The sequence below is a fragment of the Ursus arctos genome, unplaced genomic scaffold, assembly GCF_023065955.2.
Source record: "Ursus arctos isolate Adak ecotype North America unplaced genomic scaffold, UrsArc2.0 scaffold_14, whole genome shotgun sequence".
In the NCBI taxonomy this organism is placed as follows: domain Eukaryota; kingdom Metazoa; phylum Chordata; class Mammalia; order Carnivora; family Ursidae; genus Ursus; species Ursus arctos.
This window is the reverse complement of record NW_026622808.1, coordinates 15,283,431-15,308,264: the sequence shown is the minus strand read 5'-3', so window position 1 is coordinate 15,308,264 and position 24,834 is coordinate 15,283,431. Positions and strand designations below refer to the sequence as shown.

Here is a 24,834-nt window from a genome sequence, read left to right as displayed (position 1 = left end):
GCGTCTGTGTCCTCGTCTCTTGTCATAAGGTCACCAGTCACATTGGATCGGGGCCATTCTAATGACCTCATCTTAACTCTCTGAAGCCCTCTCCCCAAATTCAGCCCCATTCTGAGGTTCTGGGGGCTCCCAGCACAGGAGTTCAGTGAGGACGTAGTTCAGCCCGTAACACCCCGTAGGGCCACCTCCCATGCCATTCTGTGCTGGGACTAGCTCAGTTCTTATTCCCATTGTCAGGGTAAGGAAACGGGCCCTAGGGTGAGATGTGACAGGGTCGTGGTCTAGTAAGTAGCAGAGCTGGGGGTTCTAGCCCTGAGGCTCATGCTCTCGGGGCCCTGCCATGGTAGAGCGGAGTGCCCTGAGCATGCAGGAGAGGGATTGGTTGGCAGCAGGGACGCTTGGCACCCCCAGCAACGTCCCTTGCCCCCTCCCAGGTTCAGAAGGCTGCAAGACGCTCCGGATCCTGTATGAGGAAGTCGATGAGTCCGAGGTGGAGATCATCCACGTGCCCTCTCCTGCGCTAGAAGAAAGGAAGACAGACTCCTACCGGTACCCCAGGACAGGTGAGGGCGCAGGGCAGCGGTCTGGGCCTCACAGAGGAGGCATGCACCAGCTAGGATACCCCACAGGACCCAGAGAAGCCCACTGGGCTCGAGAACCATAGCAGGACCAGGGCCACGATGGGTGGTACCCACTCTCTGCCGCAGGGCCCAGGAGACGGTGGGGGGCGGGCAGGGGTGAGGGGGTACAGGCCCCATCCAAGGGCATGTCAGACACTTGTCACGTCGTGAGAACACAGACTCAAGTTTGCCCCATTTCTCAAGAGAGCAGAAATCCAGATTTCTCCAGGAAGCAGCCTGCTTCTTAAACATTCTTTGAATTATTTAAAAATACTTAGCGATTTGCACACAGTACACACGTGGGCCAGATTCAGCTTGGTTTTGACGTCCTTGGAAGCATGTGGTAAGCACCTGTTACATGCTGTGCCCGATTGAGCCTTCCAGTGACGTCTCCAACCCTTGGTGTAAGTGGGAAACGCCAGCTTCCCTCCCACCCCCTCCCACCGTGGGACCGACGGGAGAGCTGACACTCAGATGCGACCTGCCCAGGTGCTACAGCCGTGCATGCCAGAGTTGGGATTGACTGCAGATATAGCTGGCACCTGACCCCAGCCCACTTCTGGAAAGTGCCATTTGGTCATCCCAACCAATCAGCCGCCTGCCTCCCGACAGCTCAAGACCCGGCTGAGTCATGTGGGACAGGTGGCCACCTTTCTGTGACCTTGATGGTTCTATTGTGGATGTGTCCTGTCTCTACCACCAGCTTTCAAGCTCTCTGAGGCAGGGAGGCGTGTTCCTTATGTTTGTGTCCCTGCACAACCTGTCTTCCCCTCCCCGGCACAGGGTCGTGTTCTTAAATGGTAAAGACGGTTATCACAGCACTGTCAGGAGCAAGGTCCAGGTCCAAAGTCAGAAAGGCCTGCTTGAGGGACTTTGTGCCTGGACCAGAGGGGTGACGACACACCCATGGAGAGACCTTTGGACACCTGGTCCCTTCCTCCCCCTCCCTCCCACACTGGCTTTGTCCTTTGCTGGGGCATCGCCCCATACTCCACCCCATACACCTGCTCTGAGCCCTCGTGGGCGACACCTGCTGGACTCACCTTCCTCTCATTTCTGCAGGCAGCAAGAATCCTAAGATCGCCTTGAAGCTGGCCGAGTTTCAGACTGATAGTCAGGGCAAGGTGAGAGTGGCCAGGGTGCCCAGGAGAAGCTTCTGGATGGAGGAGAGGAGGGGCTGGGGAGGTGCTGAAAACAGTGGACAGTTGGGCAGCATCAGCAGTCCACTTGCCCCCTTTCCAAGGGCAGGTGCTCTCCTTGGCCAACTGAACCCGAAAAGGCATTGCCTCAGTAGCCTCATCACTCTGAGCCTCAGTCTCAAAAATGAGCAGTGAACCCGGCCTCCCCTGCCTCTGCATGAGGAGGCGGTGCTGATGAGCACCTTTGAGCAGAAGGTCCCATAAAGGTTTCCAGAACAGAGAGCTCGTCGGGTAGTCGTCTGGGGGACTCGACCTCCGACCTGGCCATTCCCCCTTCCCAGCATTTGGGCAGATCCTCATATATAATTTCATTGGAACTGTCAGTGCTCCAGACACTTTTCTCTGTCACCTGGGGTCAGGACAAGTGTTCTCGTCACCTGGGGAGCTCAGGACCCCACAGCCAGGAGGGCGAAAGAGGCTATGCCCGAGACGGATGCCAGGCCTCGGAAGGGAAACACCCACACGCCAGAGGTTCAAGCGCTTAGACAAGCTGAGGACGCTCTTGTGCATTTTTGTCAGAATGACTTTTTGTGTGAGGTTTCAAAAAAAAAAAGCATAAGATACACTACTTTCATGATTTGGGGCTTAGGTCTTGGTTTTGGAATGATGAGGCCCTAACCAAACCCCTCCTTTATGAAAGGGGGACCACCCCTTTTTTTAGATTGGGGCCACCCTATTCCAGTACCACCTTAACTGATGACACTGGCAACCACCCTGTTTCCGAATCCAGCCCCATTCGGATGCACCAGGCAGCGTGGGGGACACCGCGTCCGCTCCAGAAGCGCCCGTCTCCTCCTGGGCAGCGTGTGTTCAGGCTGGAGTGTGACCCGAGTCTGCTTTCCCTTTAGATCGTGGCGACGCAGGAGAAGGAGCTGGTGCAGCCCTTCAGTGCGCTCTTCCCCAAGGTGGAGTACATCGCCAGGGCCGGGTGGACCCGGGACGGCAAGTAGTGAGTGTCGCCGGCAGGACATGGAGGGCTCTCCTTGTCACGTGGTAACCCTCCTGCCACGGCGAGGACAGACCTCTCCAAATGGGGCCCCAGACTGCTGCCCACAGGCCGGATGCAGCCTGATACCCATGTTCGTTCAGCCCACGAGCCGAGAACAGCTTTTGTGTTTCCGATGATCAGGGTTAAACAAAAAAATCTAAAGGAGGAGAGTATTTCATCACACGTGAAAGTGATACCAACTCCACGTTTCAGTGCCCATGAAACCTGATTTATGGCCACACTCCTCTGTGTACGGATGGTCTGTTGCAGCTTTCACGCTACGTCGGCAGGACTGGCTGTTGCCAGAGAAACCGCAGGGCCCACAAAGCGGAGCTGTTCACCTGCTGGCCCTTTGATAGAGTGCTCCGCACGCGCGTCCCAGACACAGCCTGGATGGAGGCTCCGCGCGGCACTGTGGCCGCCCTCGCTGGTTTGGGCTCCGTGGTCTCGTTGTGCCGAGATCCAGCTTTCCCACCTACAGTATTGACAGGTCTCCCTTTCAGACATGTCCACTTACAGTTGGAAAAGATACAGAAACCGTTTTTTTTTTTTTTCAGACACGTCCACTTACAGTTGGAAAAGATACAGAAAACTTTTTTTTTTTCAGTTTTTTAAAATTTCTGTTCCAAAGCAGTTGTTTTGAGGATAGAACATAATGGCAAAGTAGCTCCCAAACAGGATTTTTTCTTTTTTTAAGTCATCTCTACACTAGCGTGGGGCTTGAACTCATGACCCTGAGACCAAGATCACACTCTTCACCGCCGACTGACCCGGTCAGGCGCCTCCACCAACCAACGGGATTGTTTTTTTAAGTTGATGTTTGCTTCCATCCCAAGTCCTTAAGGATTCATGTTGTTCAACAGAATAAACAATTTATATCCCCCAAAAATAAGGAAAGAACATTGTTCGTTCAGAACAAAACAGGAAGTAAAGAATCGTGTATGTGGCAGAAATTGCAAACATTTTTGAAATGCTCTAAGGTCTAATGACACGAGATGTTTCCAGAATAGTCAGGTTATAGAGTTCTGTCACCCCTCTGAGCTCCCCTGAGGGCATGTGCTGGCCAGGAAACCTTTGTGTGCTAGGGGCTTACTTGGTTAAGTGTTGGCAAAGGAAGAATGGTTCTGGTCCCACATAAGTTTGGGGAGGGAGGTGTCTGTCACCCGGCTTCCCCCCGCTGGGCCCTGAGGCCTTCGGCTTCTCTCTCCTCTTGCTCTCTCAGCGCCTGGGCTATGTTCCTGGATCGGCCCCAGCAGCGGCTCCAGCTCGTCCTGCTCCCTCCAGCCCTGTTCATCCCCACCACCGAGAATGAGGAGGAGCGGATGGCCTTCGCCAGAGCAGTGCCCAGGAACGTCCAGCCGCACGTCGTGTATGAGGAGGTCACCGATGTGTGGATCAACGTAAGGGTGGGGAGCTGCTGGGTGTGCCCCCCACCTGGGCCCCCAAATCCCCAGCCGGGCGGGGCCAGGGAAGGTGGGAGTCCCCAGGGGGCTGGGTTTGTCCTCCACATGAGTCCAGCCACCTGCCAGAGCCCCACCTTCTGATGCCTCTTCTCTCTTCTTCCCGGACAGGTTCATGACATCTTCTATCCCTTCCCCCAATCAGAGGGAGAGGATGAGCTCTGCTTCATCCGTGCCAACGAGTGCAAGACTGGCTTCTGCCACTTGTACAAAGTCACCGCCATCTTAAAGCCCAGTGGCTACGACTGGAGTGAGCCTCTCAGCCCTGGGGAAGGTGAGCAAAGCCTGACTAACACCACCGCTCACCCAGTCGGCTGTCTGTGGTTCAGTGCGCTGCTTACTCACTGGCCCCGCCCTGTGACCAGTCCCATGAGGGAGGGGCAGGATGAGGAAAAAGCCAGCCTTTCCCAAACACCCTTCAGGGCCTGGCGGGGGTTCTTAGAGCCAACCGTTCGTTCGGTCAGTGGTGTCTGTGTAGTACCGACTGTGCACCAGGCCCGTCTCACACCAGGGGTTGGCACACCATGGCCACAGATCAAATCCGGCCCACCACCTATTTTTGTAAATAAAGTTTTATTGGCACAGGGTCACGCTCATTCATTTACAGAGTGTCTGTGGCTGATTTCATGCCACGATGACAGAGTTGAGTAGTGTGATAGTAGTGTGACATGTATCTTGCAAAGCCGAAAATATTGGCTGTCTGGCCCTTTATAGGAAAAGTGGCCAACCCCTGCTCTAGGTGCCAGGGGTATAATTATAAAAAGAGAAAGAAAAATCCCTGCTCTTACGGAACTCTCTAGTGGAAGAGATGGGCAATAATCCAAAGACAAACGAGAGTAATGTGCATGGTAGCTAGAGAGTGAGGGGTCTTCTTTCTAGCATGGGAGGTCAGGGGACATCTTGGAGAGCATGTTATGAAGCAGAGACCTGGAACAGGTGGCAGAGGCAACCCCACACATTCCAAGGTGAGGGCACAGCCTGTGCAAAGGTGCTGGGGGCAATAGCTGCCTGGCATGTTGGAAGAGCAGCGAGGAAGCCCTTGTGGCTTGAGCAGAGTGAGGGGGAGAGACAGAGGAGGGGAGGGCAGAGAGAGGATGGGGCAGGTCGTGTGGGGCGTTGGGGGCTTGGGCTTTTACCATTGATCTTATATCAGTTTAAAGCTATTCCTAGGGTTGCTGTGTGGAATACAGCCTGAGGGGCAAGGAAAGGTGACAGGGATGGGTCATGGCAGCATGCTGGGCTAACCCAGGTGGATTTGATTCTGGTTGAACTTCGACCTCCGAGTCACCATGGTGTGCTGGTGGATTGGATATAGGGTCTGAGAGAGAAAGGAAAGGCACAATTGCCTGGAGGGTTTTTCGAGGGTCAGTGTGAGACAGAAATACTCTGGGAGGGACAGTTTGAGGAGAGAAACGTCCAGTTGGGGTTTGGACGTGTTCATATTGCAGTGCCCGGTAGTGGCTATGCTGCGTGGGCAGGTCCGTGTGCTCGGAGTTCCAAGGAGCAGAATGCATCTGCAGTGGGCTGTGGGTGTCCTCTCTCGGCCTCGGGACAGGTCTGGGCGGGGAAGCAGTGTGGGCTGAGAGCCACCCCAGGGCCCCTCAAGCTCTCCCCGCCAGTGCTGTAGATCCCAAGCCAGCTTGTCCTCAGTGGGGGTGTCCCAGGCTCTGTGGGGCTGAGCAGTGCCCCTGACCCCTCACCCACTCAGTGCCAGGGGCACGCATGATTGTTAAAGCCCCAAATGTCCCCAGACGTGGCCCAGTATCCCCTGGCGCAACCCCAGGGGAGCCCCACAGTTCAGAGGCAGCCCACAAACAAGCCTGAGGCAGTGCCACATGGGGCATGGAGACGGGAGAGTGCAAGGTGTCTGGGGGAGCCAAGCCAGGAGTCAGGAACAGGCAAACCACAAGCTGATTGGGGTCGAGTAAGATGGGGACAGAGGAGTGACTGCTGTCTTGGGGTGTTGTCACTGCTGTCACCTGGGGTGTAACGCAGTCAGCACAGGCTGGCTAGGCCATCTCTAAGGGGAGCTTTCTGTGGCTGTCTGGTGTTGTGCCTTCTTGTTTGTCTGTCTGTCTGACTTAGCCACCACCACCTAATCTCACCTTGGGAGACCTCACTTGGCGCATTGCGCATCCTCATTCCAGCCTCTGGTGGTCGCTGGGTGGAGCTCGCAGCAGGTGCCCCTCGGGGCCCTCCGGCCTCTGTGGTGGGCACACCAGGTTTCCCATCCATGCTGCGTGGGCCCACCTGCACTCCCAGCTCGCACTTACCGTCATGTGGCTGAGGCCTCGTAGGCGGCAGTTGGACAGTCGAAAAGGCGAGACCTTGGTCACTTTGGACCAAAAGGCATGAGTTCCTTAAAGGCGCCATCAGTGGGGCTGGGGAAGAAGGAGGAGGGTCAGGAGCCTGGAGGACCAGCAAGAAGTGGGGACGGCACTGGCAGGAGCGGTGTGTCCAGGCCACGCGAGGTGTCCTTCGCAGCAGAGGACTCGAGAGAGAGAGAGGGCCGAGTGGGTGGGGGTGGCAGCCCCCCCCACTGAGAAGTGCGGGCTTGCACCCGGAAGGCTGAGGGGACGTGGCTGCAAGGGGGGAGTGCGTGGCCAGCTAGCCTCTGGGCGCACCGGCTCCTCCCACGGGCAGGAGAACGGAGCAGAAGCAGGGCTCTTCACGCTGGCCGCGTGCAGTTGTGCTCCCCACCCTGCTCCTTCTGTAGGCGCCACCGAGAACGGCACCGGTAAGAGTTCGGATGAGTGCTCTTCTCAGCAGCACACACACTAGGACTGGAACGATACGGAGAAGGTTAGCGTGGCCTCTGTCAAGGATGACGTGCAAAGTCGCGAAGCATTCCGTGTTTAAAAAAAAAAATCTGAATGAGCAACCGGTCGGCCGTGTCCAGCCTCTGTGGGAGTGAGGGACACAGGAGGCGCCTCCCTCACAGATCCAGCTGTGCCCAGAACGGAACACTCACAGACTGTCTCAGTAAATTTGTAATACGTGCCAGCAGGCATCCTGTAGTTATTTACCTGGCGGAAATTCAAAAGTAAGATCTGCCCCCCAAAAAACCTGAAAAATCTGTCATAAGGACTCAGCCGCGGCTTTGCTCAGCCAATGCATTCTAACCCAGATCTGGTTCTCTAGAATCCGAAAACGTGCTGAGAGGTCACAGGGCGCGAGCCCGGAAGTTGACGGTTTGGCCTCTGCAGGGTTCTAAGATCGGTGCTTCCAGTACAAACACCGCTGTCTGGTTTTCCCTGGGAGTTGCTGGAACCTGCGCACAGCCCCCGTGGCCAGTGTGGTGGGTCCCTGCTCCGTCCTGTGTCTGAGGCTCAGCCAGCTCGCTCTCATCTCCCACCTGGCCCAGCTTGCACGGAGCTCTGTGACAAGTTCACTCAGGTGGAATTGGCCTCAGGGCCTTTGAGTCCCACTCATGGCTGCCTGGGGCCCCCTTCACCTCTTCCTTTCCTTATTTCCAGATGAATTTAAATGCCCCATCAAGGAGGAGATCGCGCTGACTAGCGGTGAATGGGAGGTTTTGGCAAGGCACGGCTCCAAGGTACCAGAATCTCTTTGCAACCCTCCCCACCCGCCCTGCACGCACGCTTATGTGCACACACATGCCCAGATACTTGCGTACGCTCGCTGCAGCTTCCCTGCAGACCCCATGTGCCCGTGGCTTTTCTCTTCCCTCCTGGCTGCGCCTTCCTCCTGCTCTGCTCCACTCAGCTTCGTCCACTGCTTCAGCGTACCCAGGGCCACAGGGCTCTGGTTCTGGCCAGCTGCAGACAACCCCAGTCTGGGAGGGGGGGTGCTGCTCTGTGCACCTGTTGCATTCTGTGAGCCTTCTCCTGCTCCATGAAACCATCTCTCCCTGGGAGAGCAGTTTATGGAACACTTGGCCTACTGTGGGATTGTCCTGCAGCTTCCAAGCAGGGCCTGCCCTGACATCTGTCCCTGGGAGGTTTGGGGACAAAGATGCAGCTGCAGAGACAAGTGGTGTACCTTCCACTCACCCAAATGCACCATCATAAAAATGTGACAAGACTTGCCTCTGACCAAAGCTTCTTCACCAGGGTCCAGTTCTACAAAGTTCCAAATTTTATGGAGAGAGCTCTTAATCAGACTTCCTGGATCCCTACCTCACACCCGCATAAATGTCTCCTGGACCAAAGACAGACATTAGAGATGTTAGCACGTGTGTGTGCATCACAGAGCTGTTCATGCAGTGGGAAATAGTGGTCAATACACACTTGAGAGAGCCCGCGAGGAGGGACCTTGGTAGGTCCAGTTGGCACAGATACGGGTGCTGATAGCGTAACCAGCCTGACGGAATGCCTTGTCACTGCCTTGGAAAGATGTTCCTGTGAGTTGTTGGAACAGAAGCAAGGTGTAAGCTTTTACATTCACCTCCTGTTTGTGAGGCCAGTCAGAGGGTCGGGTACCAAAAGGTTAAAGTTTGCCTCTTCGTTTGCTCTGCTGTGGTTGATTCTTGCTAAGAGGCGCCCCTGGGCTCCCAGCCTAGCCCTGCCCCTAAGTAGCTGGGTGCTCACGCTCCCGTTCCCCATCTGTAAAACGCGACCGTCAGGGAGCTCTGATCTGCTCCTCTTTACGGCAGGGTCTCTTCCCCTCAGCACTGCCCATATCAGGGCGCCCCGGGCACTGTGGGGCATCAGCAGCCTCCTCAGCCCCACCCACCCCAGGTGTGACAACCACAGATGTCCCCGGGGGGGCGAGGGGGCAGGACTGCCCTGAGCCCCCAGCATAGCGTCTGGCGTACCTGCCAGCCAGAATTCTCCCCTTTCTCCACCACTGTGGGCCTTGCGGCGTTTGCATGCCTGGGTTTTTACCCAGATGTTAAAAAGCCACAGCAACATTTTATTTCATTTTATTTTTATTTTTATTCTTAACTGAAGTCTCATTGACAGCACAGCAGCATGTTAAAAGTTACAAAGGAAAAGACTGGCCTCTCACATCCCCTCCGGAGGCTGTATGTGCCTTTTTGGGGGACCCCGGGGGTCCAGGTGCCTGGGGGCGGCTCCTCCATGTGTGCATCTTCTCACGTGGTCCTGGTGACAAGACTAGCAAGGGACTGCCTGTGGCTGGGGGTTTTCCAGCGACATTCTCTGTTTCTAGAAAACCTGCATTTATTTTAAAAGGATGGCAACAAAGGATACATCACACTGAACCGTTCTAAGTAACCCCACATTAGGGATCCCCTCACTCCTCACCCCACCGGGCTCCCGAAGCCTCATCCCCTCGGAAGTGGCCAACTGCAGTGAAAACCCCAGCAGAGCATTTCTGTGTGCACACATCTGTATAGGACTTTGGGTTTTTTGTTTTGTTCTCTAAAGATTTGTTTATTTACTTAAGTCATTTCTGCACCCAGCATGGGGCTCGAACCCACAACCCCAAGATCAAGAGTTGCATGCTCCTCCAGCTGAGCCAGGAGGCACCCCTCCATAGGACATTATTTTAGGGGATTTGCAGGGGCTGGGTTTTGGTTTTGGTTTTGGTTTTTTTTAGAAAATACGGCTTTATGTGGCCACAGAGAAGTGTGCCCTAATTTTGAAACCGATCTTTTTGGACATTCAAGCCATCGCCTTTTTTTAAATATTAAGAACACAGCGTGTTTGTCCTACTTGAAGTCAGCCCTCGAGCGAAGCCCTCAGGAGCAGTTCCTGGAGCTTTGCATCAGAGAACACGCTTTCTTTAAGTGTTTTACCTCCACGTTGCCATTTTGGCCCCAGACAGTGGCTCTTCTGACCCCCAGAGCAGGGTTCCTTCCTGTTCTTCCTGAGGTCTCATCACCTGAACATCACACTGGGGTCTGATGGGGTTCACCCAGGAAGCAGGTGCCGCCTCTTAGCCCTGAGGACCTGGGTCAGAGGGGTGGGCCGACCCCTTGGGGACCAGGGCTGGGGGCTCATGGGCCCTTGGGCACAGGCTAGCCCCTCCCTCAGCCTCTGTCCCGGGCACTGTGCCCTCTGCTCCGCACTCACAGCTCTGGGCATGCCCAGAAGGGGCTGTCTGGGGTTGGCGTTCCGATTTCAAGTCCTACCAGGGGACATGTGGTGAGCTCAGCTAGATCAGACCCCCACCAGGTCTGAGAGGCGCTTCTCTCCCAGCTAGCTCTCCTCCAGCTGGCGGGCTAAAGCCAGCGGGGAGGGAACAAATGTCCTGGCCACAGAACTCTGGGCGTTCCCTGTGGGGGTGAGGAGAAGGGCGTAGGTCCCTCTGCTGGACGTCAGCGCCGTCCCCCAGCTACCATGGGAGCAAAGGCATGGGAAGTCCAAGGCCCGGCCTGGGGCTGCTTCACGAGGAGCCCCTGTGCCCCCACAGATCTGGGTCAATGAGGCGACGAAGCTGGTGTACTTCCAAGGTACGAAGGACACGCCCCTGGAGCACCACCTCTATGTGGTCAGCTACGAGTCAGCGGGCGAGATCGTGCGCCTCACCACACCCGGCTTCTCCCACAGCTGCTCCATGAGCCAGGTGGGCACTCCCTCGATGGGCCTGATGGCACCGTTCTGGCACCCACTCTTAGCCTGTCAGAATGTTCTAGAATGTCAGGCAGTGAACGTGCCCAGGGCTACTTCAGTCCAGGGCAGGCATTTGGTAGCAGCCTGTGGGCTGTAGAACCAGCAACTTGAGCAGGCTGTGGCATCAGAAGGATCTGGGTATGACCCTGGGTCGGTCAGTCCACTGGGGTGGGGGTGGGGTGGGGGCAGGTCCCTGGCCAGGGGACAGATTCCTCTTGGCCTCAGTTTGCTTATCTGAGAAATGGGGGTGACGGTAATAGCATCAACCTGAGGTGAGTGGAAGAGTGTTGAAGTTTAAACAAGTGACCACACGGGGCAAAGACAATAAATGGGTTGGCGGGTGATGGGGGCAGGGGGCGCCAAAGCAGACTGGGAGGTCGGGAAGCACATGCGTCATGCGTGCTCAGTGCCCCGTCCTGCCTACAGAACTTCGACATGTTCATCAGCCACTACAGCAGCGTGGGCACCCCACCCTGCGTTCACGTCTATAAGCTGAGCGGCCCCGACGACGACCCTCTGCACAAGCAGCCCCACTTCTGGGCCAGCATGATGGAGGCGGCCAGTGAGTAGCCCCACATCCCTGGGACCTTGACCAAGCCTCCCCCCCCACCCAACAATCCCTGGGAGCCTCGGCTTGCCTATTTGTAAAATGGGATGCGGCCCTGTGAAATAACACCGGTGAGAGGGGGCTGTTCTGGCAGCTTCGAGGCAGCAGTGGTCCAAGGGCCCCGAGAGCTCATCACTGAGCATTATCAGTGGCCCTACCTGTCCTATGGGCCCTGCCACCTGGGCCAGTCTCTAATTTCTGCGCAGCGGTTAAGAACAACATGGCACAGAGCACAGATGCTGTTTGTGGCCAGTTGCCAGACATGGGGAGTCCCTGTGTGGGGCGTCCTCATCCTTGGGCGGCTGTCTCCAAGGGCATCTGCGCAGGGCACAGATCTTGATGCCTTTTTGTGGAAGGAGCTGGGGGGTCGGGCATGAGCGCAGTCTCAGGGAACAGGAGGTAACTTGCCAGTTTGTCCAGGAGCCTGAAGGGTAGCCAGGACTCTGCTTAGGTGATCCCAGATTGCATTGCTGGCTGCAGAATCGTAGGCAAGTCAGTCAGTCTCCCTCAAATGTGTCCTTCTCTATGAAACAGTCCCACGGCAGGCGCTCCATAGGATGACAGCCGAACAGTCTGGACAGCACCTAGCACACGGGAATCATGCACTAAAAAGGACGCCCTTCCCAGACCCCAGATTTGCCACTTGGCTAGATTTCCAGAACATTCTAGGAAATAAGAATCCCTGGCGTTTGTAGGGTGTTTTGTGGGCTGGAAAGCATCTTGTTACATCATCACCCTCTGGGACCCAGTAGAAGTCTCCAGCCAATAGCTCACTCAGTCTGTGACTTTCCCCAGATCACCGCTGGACCTGACAGCAGGAACCCTGGGCCCAGTGTTGCAGATGAAACTGAGGGAAGGGTGGGTCTTACCAAGACACCCAGCCCAGCAAGGGGGACAGCAGTGAGAAGTCCCAGGTCCTGGTGCCCAGCCCCGGGCTTGCAGGCAGGTGGACTGAGGCACCCTGTCTGGAAATTCCCAGTCTGGCCAGGTTTGTAGCCCACCTTCATGAAAAGTGGGCAGACACAGCCTACGCGCCAAGCCTGACCACTCCCGGTCATTAGGGGTTGTCTACGGCCACACTGGGGCCACAACAGTCAAGCCATGTAGTTAAGACACAGGGACAAAAGTACTCACCGTCTGACCCTTTACAGAAAGCATCTGCTGACTCCCAACCTCTGTGACAATTGGCTTATTTTCTTTTTAAATTGACTTCCTCTATTTATCTAAACAAACTTTCAAGGTAATCTTAAAGAAAGGTGTTTGCCTCATTGTCATGATTGGAAAACCAGTGTCGCTTGTCAGAAATAAAGGTGAAAATCAGTGAGAAGCAGACAATGGCACTGGCCGTTACTCAAATCCCAGAGGCGTGGCCACCCCCATAGGAGATCAGATCAGCAAGTGTCGGGGGCTGCCGGGACCGCAGCCTGCCATGCACACACTCGTGGGACCAGAGTCCTCCGCTGCCCTTGGATCCTGATTTAAACTCTCAGGAAGCACAGAAGACAGGGTGCCTCCCGTCCAGCCTCCACAGCCGAGGGCCGGGCAGTGGAACACGGGTTTCAGCCAGATGGGCTTCCCTGGCACGCTCCAGCCCGAAAAGCCACAGCCGCTCTGTCTGTGCAGGCTGCCCCCCGGACTACGTGCCCCCGGAAATCTTCCATTTCCACACGCGCTCAGACGTGCGGCTCTACGGCATGCTCTACAAGCCCCACGCTGTGCAGCCAGGGAAGAAGCACCCCACTGTCCTCTTCGTGTATGGAGGCCCCCAGGTAGGTGCCAGCCCTGCGCCCCACACCCCCGTCCTTCCTGCCAGGACTTGGGTGCCAGCCAGTCCAGAAGAAGGGTTCGTGCAAGGGGGCCCCAACCCCGCTGACCACACAGGGTTCTTGGGGGCCCTTGCTTCCCTGCCTCTGGGTCCTGTACACCCCACCCTCTCCGACAGCGCCCTTCGCTTTTCACCTGCTGATGCTCCCTTGTCCCTCTGGGAAACCCTCCTAACCCCCAGGTGTCTGTCTGGCCCACCTGCCCAGCAGTGACCCACTGCCACCCCTGGTCACCTACTTGGGGACAGAGGTGGCCATGAGCCCTGGGCCTAGTTCTCTAAGAAGGGGACAAGATGGGTCCAGGCAGGCAGATTGGCATTTGGGTTCATCTAAGATGGCAGTTTCTCACCTGGGGATATTCTGTCCCCCAGGGAACACTTGGTGATGTCCAGGGACATTTGTAGTCATCACAGCTGTGGTGGGAGCCTGGGACAGTCAACACCCTGCAGTATCTGACATGACCCCCCCCCCCCCCAGCGGAGACTGATAAGGCTCCAAACATCAGTAGAGGCAAAGTGAAGAACTAATTTAAATCAAGTTACTCCAAGAACACCACCAGTTTTTGTCTGTTTTCAGAGAAGAATGCAGGTAGAAAGGAGACAGAATGTGGCTGAAAAAATCAGGGAGTAATTCCAGGGAAGGGCCGCGGCAGAGGCCCTGGCTGAGGAGGGAGCCCGCCCTAAGCACAGCCTGGTGCAGAGTGGGCCCCTGCCTGACCTTCTACTCCCCCGTGGCTAGACCCCTTCCAGGATCATCCACAGCCTTCACAGTAAAGTGCAGGAGCTTTGATGAGGCTGTAAGACCCCCGGCCCTGTCCCTCCCTGGTATCTCACACTGGATTCCTCACCACTCACCCTAAAGTTCCGTGTCCCCTCCTTGCTCTCCCATCACAGGTGCAGCTGGTGAATAACTCCTTCAAAGGAATCAAGTATTTGCGGCTCAACACGCTGGCGTCCCTGGGCTACGCCGTGGTCGTGATCGATGGCAGGGGCTCATGTCAGCGAGGGCTCCGGTTCGAAGGGGCCCTGAAAAACCAAATGGTAACATCTCTTTACAGTTTCTCTGGGTCTTTTCTGTGTGGTGGGGCGAGCCCTGGGCTTGGGGGCAGCTCTGGAACACCTCCTCAAGGGCCGTCCTGGCCAGGATGCCGGGCATAAATAGGGCAGCCTTTTGGAACCGAGGAGAGTGTCCACTTTGATTCTCTGCTCTGAGCCACAACCCATGGGGAGACAGGTATCCACACGTCCCACCTGGTGCCTGAGACCCCAATGAGTGAAACATTTCAGTATAGGCCCCGTCAGCAGGAAGTCCCAATGGCTGGAACAGACAGGGACTGGTGGTTGTAGAAGTGGTGGTAGTGGTGGTGGTGGTGAGCATGGAGACGACGGTGATGATGGGAATGATGGTGGTGGCGGTGGTGAGCATGGAGACGGTGGTGATGGTGGTGAGCATGGAGACGATGATGGTGGTGATGGAGGAGGGCGATGGTGGTGGCAGTGAGCATGGAGACGACGATGGTGGTGGTGGTGGAGGGCAATGGTGGTGGCGGTGGTGAGCATGGAGACGGTGGTGGTGGGCGGTGATAGTGGTGAGGATGGTGGTGGTGGTGATCAGGATGATGATGGTGATGACACCCGCTGTTCATCAAGCCTTAGCATGGGCCAGGCCTCTGAGTGCAGGACACTGACTACCTCGTTTCCCCCTCACACCCACTCTAAAGTGGTCCTGTTCATGCTGATGTCCTATTTTAGGGATGGGGAAACAGGTCCAGAAGAGGGGATATGGCTTTCTCCGAGTCAGCCAGGAGATGCCAGGGCGGGTTTGGTGCCGGGCCTGTCTGACCACCACCCCCAAGAGCAGGTTGGAACAGGGTCTGGAGAGAGGGGTAGCTTCCAGAGAGCTGCTTCTGGTCCACGAGGGACGGAGGTGGGACAGCGGGGTGCACACACGGAAGGAGGCCTCTGAGAGGTGCCCGGCCTCATTCCTCAGGGCCAGGTGGAGATCGAGGACCAGGTGGAGGGCTTGCAGTTCGTGGCCGAGAAGTACGGCTTCATCGACCTGAGCCGAGTTGCCATCCACGGGTGGTCTTACGGAGGCTTCCTCTCGCTTATGGGGCTGATCCATAAGCCCCAAGTGTTCAAGGTGGGTCCCACCCCGTCCCCGCCCCTGTTTGCGGGCACCCGCCTGTGCCCCTCAGAGCCCGCCCCCCCGGAGAGGCATCTCGGCAGGGGCCTTGCCACGTGGCTGTTTCTCCCCGCAGCAGCCCCATGGGGCCGAGCCCCCCTCCTCATTGCCCGCCACTGCTGACCCCAGGATGGCATCCGGCTGCACAAAACCCCGCCAGCAGCTCTCTGTGGGAGGCTGAGCCCGGGACCCCGGCCTCGGATGGGCAGAGGTGGGGCATGGTGTGAAGAGCGTCGGGGGAGGGGCCCCCAGGCCGGCGGCACTGTCAGGGCACCGCGGGGCGGCGATGAGGAGGAGGAGGCAGGAAGGCAATGGGACCAGGGAGGGGCCGATCCTGGCCTGAACGCACTCGTTCAGCTCACCCGCCCTCCCTCAACAACGCACGATCCACGGGGGACACACGGTCTGAGGGCCCCTCCCCTGCCAGCCCCCGTGTGCATGCCCGCTCCTCACGTCCTTCGGGGGAGGCCCCGGGACAGCCGGCAGGCAAGTGAGGGCTCCTGAGACCTGACCCGTGTGTCTCTCTCTCCTCTTCTCTCCTCTCCTCTCCCCTCCTCTCCTCTCTCCCCTTCTCTCCTCTCCTCCTCTCCTTCTGCTTCTCCCTCTCCCTCTCTCTCTCTGTCTGTCTCTGTATGTCTCCCTGACCCCCGCTCTGTCCACTGTGGCCCTCAGGTGGCCATCGCGGGCGCCCCGGTCACGGTCTGGATGGCCTACGACACAGGGTACACTGAGCGCTACATGGATGTCCCGGAGAACAACCAGCTTGGCTACGAGGCGGGTTCTGTAGCTCTGCACGTGGAGAAGCTCCCCAATGAGTAAGGCCCCCACCCACCCCAGCCTTCTGGGTCATCGAGGCCCCCATTTCTCTCCTGCCACCCCTCCCTGGCCTGTCTGCGAAGCTGGGCGTCCACAGCACCTCCCAAATGTGCGACTCCCTCTCTGCGGCCACCTTGCACCCCCTTGAGGCCTTCCCTTTTCACTGCTCCTCACGGAAGCAGGCCGGCACCCAGGGTGCTCTTGGAGGGAGGAGGCCTTGGCCCTGCCCTCAGAATGATGGAAGGAAGGCTCTAGAGTCACGCTGCTTTGCACACGCAGGCCTCCCTCCCTCCCCAAGCACGTGTCCAGCTGTGGGGCCATCAGTTGGTCTTGAACCTCATCAGCCTCTGTTTTGTGGGATTTGACATGCAGTGGTCGGGTCTCAGGTCCGCATGGTTGTGACATCCGGGGCTGTGGGACCAGCTTAGACATACCCCCTGGGTCCACGCCTTTCTTGCTGGACTCTCAATGCAGGCTGGCCCCGCCTGGGCCCCTCTCCTGGTGAGGCTGCTCTCCGTGGTCTGGAGTGTGGCGGGGGCTCCTTGGGGATGCCTGGGGACAGCCACGCTCGAAACCCAGTGCTCTGGGCCTGGGCCGTCCAGTACGGGAGCCAGGAGCCATATGTGGCCCCTCAATTTCAGTTCATGTTGAGCTGCTGACAGAATAACCCCATTGAGACAGACACAGACTGTGTGGTGGTTATCAGGGGCTGGGGGAGACTGCTAATGGCAGGGAGCTCTGCTGGAACTGCATAGACATGGCGGTCCACCACATTGTGAATCCACCAGAAGCCCCTGAATCATTCAGTTTAAAATGAGGTTTTTTTTTTTTTTTTTAAGGTTATGTGAATTTCACCTCAACAAATTATTTTTAAAAAACAAACTTTTAGGGGTGCCTGGGTGGTTCAGTCAGTGAAGTGTCCGACTCTTGATTTCAGGTCAGGTCATGATTCTCAGGGTCATGGGATTGAGCCCCGCGTGGGGCTCCGCACTGGGCATAGAGCCTACTCAAGACTCTCTCCCTTCCCCTCTTCCCCTCCCCGGCGTGTGCACTCTCTCTTGAAAAAAAACACTTAATTCTTAAAAACTACAATTCCTAAGCCACTCTTCCCACATTTTAAGTGCTCAGTAGCCACATGTGGTGGTGATGCTGATGACTTCATTGGGTGGGGCAGGTCTAGAACATTCCATCATCCCACAGGGCCACGGCGCAGCACTGCTCTAGAAGCTTCCCTGGAGCTCAGGGCGTACCACGCACAGCGCGCCCACACGCTGCTCCCCTCCTTGCCTGCAAGGAAGTGAGGGAGGCTCCAGACCTGCTTGTGGCAACCCCGGCTTTCAGGCTTTCGGTTCCGCCGCCGCGGGCTGCTGAGCTGCTGCTCAGTCCTGGCTGCCGCTGGGGCTGGGCGGGAGCAGAGGGTCCCACCTCAGACCCTCACCCAGCCTTGTCTTCCAGGCCCAATCGCCTGCTCATCCTGCACGGCTTCCTGGATGAGAATGTGCACTTTTTCCACACAAACTTCCTCGTCTCCCAGCTGATCCGAGCCGGAAAACCTTACCAGCTCCAGGTGGGTGGCGCTTCCCCAGGAGCCCACAGGGTGGGCGGGTGGAGTCATCTGCCGCTGCACTGGCCCCCAAGGCAGGGCTCCCCCCACCAGCTGCGTCCACCCCTCCCCAGCGCCCCCCCCCCCCGGGTCCCCACATCCAGTCAGCAATCATGTACTGATCACTGGTAGTGCCCTCAAGGCCGGGCACACTGAGGGGACAGGCCAGCACCCCCACCCCAGCTCAGCCTGGTGGAAGGAGGTCAGTGTTAGGGAAATTATCATGCCCACACCATTTTACTTTAAACCAAGAAATTTGCCTCGAAGGAACGGTGCAGGGCGCTGACAGCATCTCAGGGTGACTGGGATCAGAGAAGAGTTCCCTAGGAGGTGACATTTAAGGATGCTGGAGAGTAGGGGGGGGGGTACCCAGCTCAGCCCAGGTGTGGGAGGCCAGGGGTTAGACACCAGGCACAGGAAAGTGTCAGAGACAGCAGCCTGGGACAGGAGACCAGAGTGGATGGAGTAAGCGGGAAGGGAGTTGGGGGCCAAGGTGTGGTGATGGGCGGGGCCCCCTGGGCACCGCCTCGGGCGAGGGGTGGGGCGTTGGGCAAGGGGCGTGGCTTCTGCCATAAGGGGGCGGTCTTGTCAGTGAGAAGTGGGGCCTTGGTGATGAGCCAGTCTTCGAAGAGGGGCAGGGGTTGGAGGTGAGGGGTGGGGCGTTGGCGGCGAAGGGCAGGGCTTCAGCGGTGGGGGCGTGGCTGGGGTGAGGGGCGGGGCCTCGGCAGGATTTCCTTCAACGGGTGAGGTGTCTGGGCCCACCTCCCTTGAGACCCCCTCTAGACAGGGGCCCACGGGGGCCAGTGGGATGTGAGCCATAGTCAGTCGTCCTAGCAAGAAGGGGGCCAGCTAAGCGAGAGAGGCGAGAGGGGCAGATTTTATCACGTGCTGCCACCCTCAGTGTTTCTGCCTCGCAGAAGTCTGCACTCGCTCTGTCCTCAGGGGGGCGCCATGTTGCCATTCAACAGATGGAGAAACTGAGGGTCGCAGGGCAGGAGGGACAGGCCTTGGGAACCTGTGGCTGGGCACGCCTTTCCAGACAGGGCAGGAGGGAGACCCCCAGCCGCACATGCTCTTCCCAAATAGGCAGCGGCAGCTGCAGATCAGCGTGAGGCGGGGCAGGATGGAACCTCACACCGTGAAATCCTGCTCGCCGGTGGCCTTAGGCAGTAGGTCCATTAACCTCAGGCCTTTCCTCTTCCTCTGGGAAATGGGCAGGATAACTCCTGCTTGCCAGGGAGGCTTCGAGGGCCAAATGGCTTCTCTTGGGAGAGCATTTAGCCCACAGGGTGGGCCGGGAGTCCTGTGCCCCTGCCTCCCTATGAGAAGTTGGAGGTGAGATGAGACACTGCTTTGGGGGTGGGAGCAGGGCAGCGTGTGAGGGAGGTGGGGCAGACCCCACCTTTTGTTTCAGGCACCCTGGAACGGATGGACTGGGAGGCTGGTGGTCCCGGGTCCTCCTTGTTCACACATCACACTTGTTGTAGAGGAGAAAGTAACCAGGCAGCCAGACCCAGGGTGGTGTGAAAGGTCTGTCCCAGGCAGTGCTGGTGCCCAAAGTGGGTAGGAGTGAGGTCTGGGGGGCTGCAGGGCAGGAGATGGGGTCTTGATGCCAGACTGGCAAGTCCTTGCAGAGTTCTGAGGGGGGACAGTATGATTAGACTTGTGCTTCATCCAGGGATGGATGAAAGAAGGCAAGGGAGGAGGCGGAGAGACCTCTGGGCATTTGGATGTATTCTAGAGTAGTGAACTGGGGCAGTGGCCATGTCCCTCGCTGGCAGGGAGAGGTGAGAAATGGGCCCCCTGGCCCTGGTACCAGCCGGCTCCATCCAGCTTGGGACTAGAGTGGGGTACTTTGGGAGAGTGTGGAGCAGGTTTCAAGCCTGTCCCACGAGCCCCGAGGATCTCTCTGAGACCTGCTAGGGTGCCAGAACCCTCATTTCATGGTCAGAGGCAACACCTAAGCTCCTGTGACGGTCACGCAAGGGCCTGGACGTCAGCTCAGCCAGGTCTCAGGGACTGGGTGATTCCTTGGGTGTGGCCCTTGGCACAGACAAGTCACTGCTCCTGTCTGGGGATAACGCCCCCTCCGAGCCTGGGGTGGGAGGCCTGTCATGGGAGCCATGGCACGTGCAGTCCTAACGTGGCCTTTCGGTCAAATGCAAGTGCCTCCAGTGAACTGTACCACACATCCCGAAGATGTGATGCGCCGCCCCTTCCCCTGAGGTGCATTCATTGCACCTCCCCAGGTTTGGGGGACAGCTCCTAGCTTGGGGATAGAGAGGCAGTCTCTCGAATGTGCCATTCTGAATGTGCATGTGCTCTGTGTTTGAGAGACTAGTTTGGCCAGACCCTGAAAAGACCTGGAGAGGTCCAGATTCTTCATCCGGTTTTGGAGGCGGGTGGCTGCGGTCAGGAAGGGTGTCACTTGCCCAGAGTGCACAGCAAGCCGGTCAGGGGCAGAGGGGGTTTGGAACCCAGGTCCATCAGTCCAGGGTGCCTGCTCCCCCCAGGAGGCACCCTGAGCTGGGGGGGGGGGGGCAGGATGCCGGCCGGCGATCGGCTGGGGGCAGGGTCCCTCTGTGTCACCAGCCCTGCCTTCTCTGTCCACCCAGATCTACCCCAACGAGAGACACAGTATCCGCTGCCCCGAGTCCGGCGAGCACTATGAAGTCACGCTGCTGCACTTTCTACAGGAATACCTCTGAGCCCCCGCCGCGGGGGGGCCTGCACATTCAGAGCACAAGTGGCTTCGCCGCCCCCGCCGCCACTGGGGGAACAGGCGGGAGGGCCCGAGTGGCCCCCGCAGACCCCGGCGCCTCCTCCCACCGCCCCCGCTGGACAGACCACCCCCGGCCCCCGAGCCTCCGGCTTCGCTGCCCCCACGCCTTTTCTCGTTTTTGTAATGCTCCTGGGTTTTTTGCCTGCTGCTTCTCGGTTGCCAGGACGGAGAGACGAGGCCCACATCCAAGAGGCACTTCCTCAAGCCATCCCCTCCCCTCACGTTGTCCGGGAGCTGGAGCCTCCGCTCCAGCTGGCGGGGGGGGGGGGGGGGGGGGGTGCCGAGGACCCTGGGCGGCCCGGGCCTCCGCGCGCGGGCCCGCCCCGCAGCGCACGGGCAGCACGGAAGCATGCGTTTGCCTTTCCTTCCAGACCCGCCCGCTTCAGAGTGTGTTTTTTTAGGGGGCGTTTTTGATGATTATTTAAGAGACAAAGCGAAGGGTGCCTAAACCTAGAATGGGGTCCGCCGCCGGGCCGCGGAGTTCCACCCAGCCAGCACCCGGGGCGGGGGGGGCGCTTCTTCTGAGCCCGCGGGGCCGTGGTGCGCCGCGGGCCGCGAGCCTCCCGCCCTCCCCGGAGCTCTCAGGCCGGCTCTGAAGCGCGCGTGCGGCCCCGCTCTCCGCCCGGCAGACTCGGGGCTCCCGCCTTGCGAGTGGACCCTTCCCCGCCTCAGGGTTACCCTTACTCCTTCCTCTTCCTCCCTGCCAAGCGTTCTGCCGGCGGCGGGCAAAAAGAAAAACAAGCAAAAACAAAACAAAACACCCCACCAGAAACGAACCACCTCTACATATTATGGAAAGAAAATATTTTTGTCGATTCTTATTCTTTTATAATTATGCGTGTAAGAAGTGGACTCAGTAAACGATTCCAGATGGAAGCGCAGCCGCCTGCCTGAGGTTCCTTCCAAGCCTGGGGCTGGGGCCGGGGCTGGGGGCTCCTCCGACTGGGCGGGGTCCTGAGAGGCTACAGGGCTGGGAGATGCCCCGCCCCTCACCAGACGGGCCCCAGGGAGGACCGGGCCGGGTCCTGATGCAGCCAGAACGCCCAGCCCACAGGCTTCTTCAGGGCAACAGCATCCGCCAGGGGGCACATCCTTCTGGCCCGTTACTCTGCCCAGGATGCCTTCGCTTGTTTTGTCTCTGTGCTTGAGCAGAGGCTTGACCCCGCGGTTCGGTTCGGGGATCAGGAATCGCCGACTGAGGAGGGCGGGCCATGCCTCTCTTCCCGTTTGTCCCAGCGGCCGAGACCTAGGGACACCGGAGGCTGCCCGAGCAGACGGCGCTCTGGTGACTTGAGTTCCGAACAGCAGGATGGCCTCTCCTGGCACCTTCACCCTCTCCGTACTTGGGGGAGTCTCGCTTTTATTTTTAATGGCTTAACAAATAAAACGGTAGTGCAGAAGGAGACAAAGAGAAAAGACGCCTTCGTTCCAGAGAGGTGATCCCCTCCCAGTCTATTTTTAAACACCTGGGTCTATTCCTCCCTCTGTGCCAGCATTATTTTGCCAGGCACCTATCAAGGGATAACCGGTTATTCTGGGCTTTTTTGTTTAAATCAGTATAAATCAGGGGTCCGCGGACTTACTTTGTAAAAGGCCACGGAGTAAATATTTTAGGCATTGTGGGGCAGACAGCCTGGGGTACAGCTACTCAACTCTGCCCTCCTAGTTCAAAAGCAGCCACGGATGATATGTAAATGAGTGTTTGGCTGGGTGCCAATAAAACTTTATTTACAAAACCAGGCAGCCAGCCAGATTTAACCCACAGTCTGTAATTGACCAACCCCCGGTATAAGCCACACTGCAACAAATAGTCTTGCACATATTTTGGGCATATGTTTGAGTTTATAGGGTAAATTCCTAGAATTATCAAAAGGCATACTTGTTTTTAGTTTCACAGAGTATTGCCAGATTGCCTTCCAAAGAGAACACCTCAATGTAAAACTGCTCCAAGAAGGGTGAAGTGTGCCTGTTTCCCCATTCCTCCACCATACTAACTGCTATCAAATATTTTTATCTTTGCCAATCTTAGGGGTGAAACATGGCATCTCACTTTAATTTGAACTCACATTTCTTTTATGTATGGGAATATTTTCATGTTTTAAGACACTTTTTGACTAGTAATCATTGACCCACCTTTCTTTTGATCTGTTGGCCTCATTGATTTGTGGACTCTGTCTACGTATGAAGGAAATCAGTCCTTGTCATCCATATTGCAAATTGAATGATGTTGTCAGTCTCGATGTGTTTTACGGGTAGGAAGCTCAGCCAATGAATGTTTAAAATCCCAGTCTTGGGAATAAGATGTCTTTCACTTAAACCTCTGTGAAATAAAGTGGAGGAGGGGACTGGTCACAAGTCATGGGACAGAAACTGGTGGCAAAGGGCACTGGGCTCCAGGAACCTTGGCAGCTGGAAACCTGCATTTGTCTCCAAGCAGGAACTCTTCCTCAGAACCTTCTACTCCTGCCTTACTCAGTTGGTACTCAGATTGTCATGAAACAGCATCTATTGGCCTAACTTCAGTCATGCACATTCCTACCCGACAATGAGGCCCGGAAATGGAAGTGGGGTGCCAACAGGAAGGAGGATGGATGATGGGCAGCTACAAAAGGACAAGTGTCTGTTGGCAGAAGGTCAAGGTCTCCGAGGTGGCAGGTAGAGGCATTTGTTTCTTCCAGGCTGTTACGTGGGCCATTTTTCTACACCACTGGTGGGGGATCCGAGCCGTCAGTGGGGGGTCCCCAGCCCTGTGTGAGGCTGCCTGTCCATATGCTTGCTGGCTTTCCTGTTGGAAAAGCTCATTTCTTCCCTAATTGGAAAGAACCCATATGCAATGGACATAAAATCCTGTGTCATATTGGATGTAGAGACATCCCGGTTTGTCATTTGTCTATCAAACATGTTTATGGTATTTCAACACAAACAAAAACTATGGACACATAGGAAGTTGCAAAAATAGTACAGAGTCCCATGTACCCCTCACCCATCTTACACCTTACCTAACCACAGTACATTGTCAATATCAGGAAACTGACCTGAGTGCAATGCAATTAACTAGACTGTACCTTATATGGATTTTATCAGCGCTCACATGTGCTTGCTGGTGAGTGTATGTGTGACTATTCCATTTTGTCACCTGTATAGATTCCTGTAACCACGACCACAGTCATAATACAGAACTGTTTATTCTCAAAAAAGGAGTTCCTCCATGCAATCCTGTTACATCCACACCCATCCCACTTACAGTGTCCTGAACAGAGAGAGATGTCCATTGATATCTGGGTCACCAAATGGTTTCCTTAAGGACTGCTAGATTTCATGTCATGATTAAAAATCAGGATCTTACAATGATGGGGTTTTTTTACTTTTAATCTCTCCAGTATGATTTTTTTTTTTTTTTGAGGCAAAAAGGAAAAACAAAAGAGGTTTGGGCTCAGTCTTTCTGAAAAGAAAACATGCACACACCAACCTACCTATCTTCAGTGGGAGACTCAGACAGTTCACAACTGAAATATCTTGTTAGCAGCAGCGCTTGGCCACTAATTGAATCCTTCAGAGTGATGGACTGAAGGTCAAACACAGCAGGTGAGGTAATGGGAAAGACATCAACAGGACCATGCTGTGTGAAACACAGAATAAGACTGTGATCATACCATTTATGGAGACAATTTCTAATGGGTCCAGAGCAGGCAGCTGTAAGGAGAAAGACATTTCTTTTTTTTTTTTTTTTTAAGATTTTATTTATTTGTCAGAGAGAGAGAGGCAGGGGGGAGAGGCAGAGGCAGAGGGAGAAGCAGGCTCCCCACTGAGCAAGGAGCCCCAGGCGGGGCTCAATCCCAGGACTCCAAGATCATGACCTGAGCCGAAGGCAGATGCTTAGTCAACTAAGCCACCCAGCAGCCCCGAGAAAGAAATTTTTTTTTTAAGATTTTATTTATTTATTCGACAGAGATAGAGACAGCCAGCGAGAGAGGGAACACAAGCAGGAGGGTGGGAGAGGAAGAAGCAGGCTCATAGCGGAGGAGCCTGATGTGGGGCTCGATCCCATAACGCCGGGATCACGCCCTGAGCCAAAGGCAGATGCTTAACCGCTGTGCCGCGCAGGTGCCCCTACGAGAAAGAAATTTCTTAATGCGAGCAGGTATCCCAATTTAGGACAGGCTGCCCATACCAGCAGGACATCAGTTTTGGGGTTAGGGTTATCCATGGAGCC

General features: G+C 56.5%; 1 protein-coding gene and 1 non-coding gene across 6 annotated transcripts in view; both read left to right on the top strand.

Moving 5' to 3' along the window:
• Positions 1-21,497, top strand: part of DPP9 (dipeptidyl peptidase 9) — a 41,461-nt gene extending 19,964 nt beyond the window's left edge. For 4 of the 5 annotated variants that reach the window (XM_026481111.4, XM_026481107.4, XM_057311438.1 and 1 more), the window contains 14 exons: positions 435-563; positions 1,683-1,744; positions 2,668-2,768; positions 4,030-4,207; positions 4,379-4,541; positions 7,744-7,823; positions 10,607-10,759; positions 11,233-11,368; positions 13,037-13,182; positions 14,130-14,276; positions 15,226-15,378; positions 16,093-16,235; positions 17,692-17,803; positions 20,455-21,497. In XM_026481111.4, the coding sequence (XP_026336896.3) occupies positions 435-563; positions 1,683-1,744; positions 2,668-2,768; positions 4,030-4,207; positions 4,379-4,541; positions 7,744-7,823; positions 10,607-10,759; positions 11,233-11,368; positions 13,037-13,182; positions 14,130-14,276; positions 15,226-15,378; positions 16,093-16,235; positions 17,692-17,803; positions 20,455-20,547 (1,796 nt within the window). In that variant the 3' untranslated portion in view covers positions 20,548-21,497. Of the gene's footprint in view, positions 1-434; positions 564-1,682; positions 1,745-2,667; positions 2,769-4,029; positions 4,208-4,378; positions 4,542-7,743; positions 7,824-10,606; positions 10,760-11,232; positions 11,369-13,036; positions 13,183-14,129; positions 14,277-15,225; positions 15,379-15,496; positions 15,632-16,092; positions 16,236-17,691; positions 17,804-20,454 lie in introns of those variants that run through there. The other variant, XM_026481108.4, reaches the window with a different exon arrangement.
• LOC113243042 (U6 spliceosomal RNA) lies at positions 7,021-7,126 on the top strand. The gene has a single exon (XR_003312061.1). It is a non-coding gene; the product is annotated as a U6 spliceosomal RNA (small nuclear RNA).
• Positions 21,498-24,834: the final 3,337 nt, after the last annotated feature.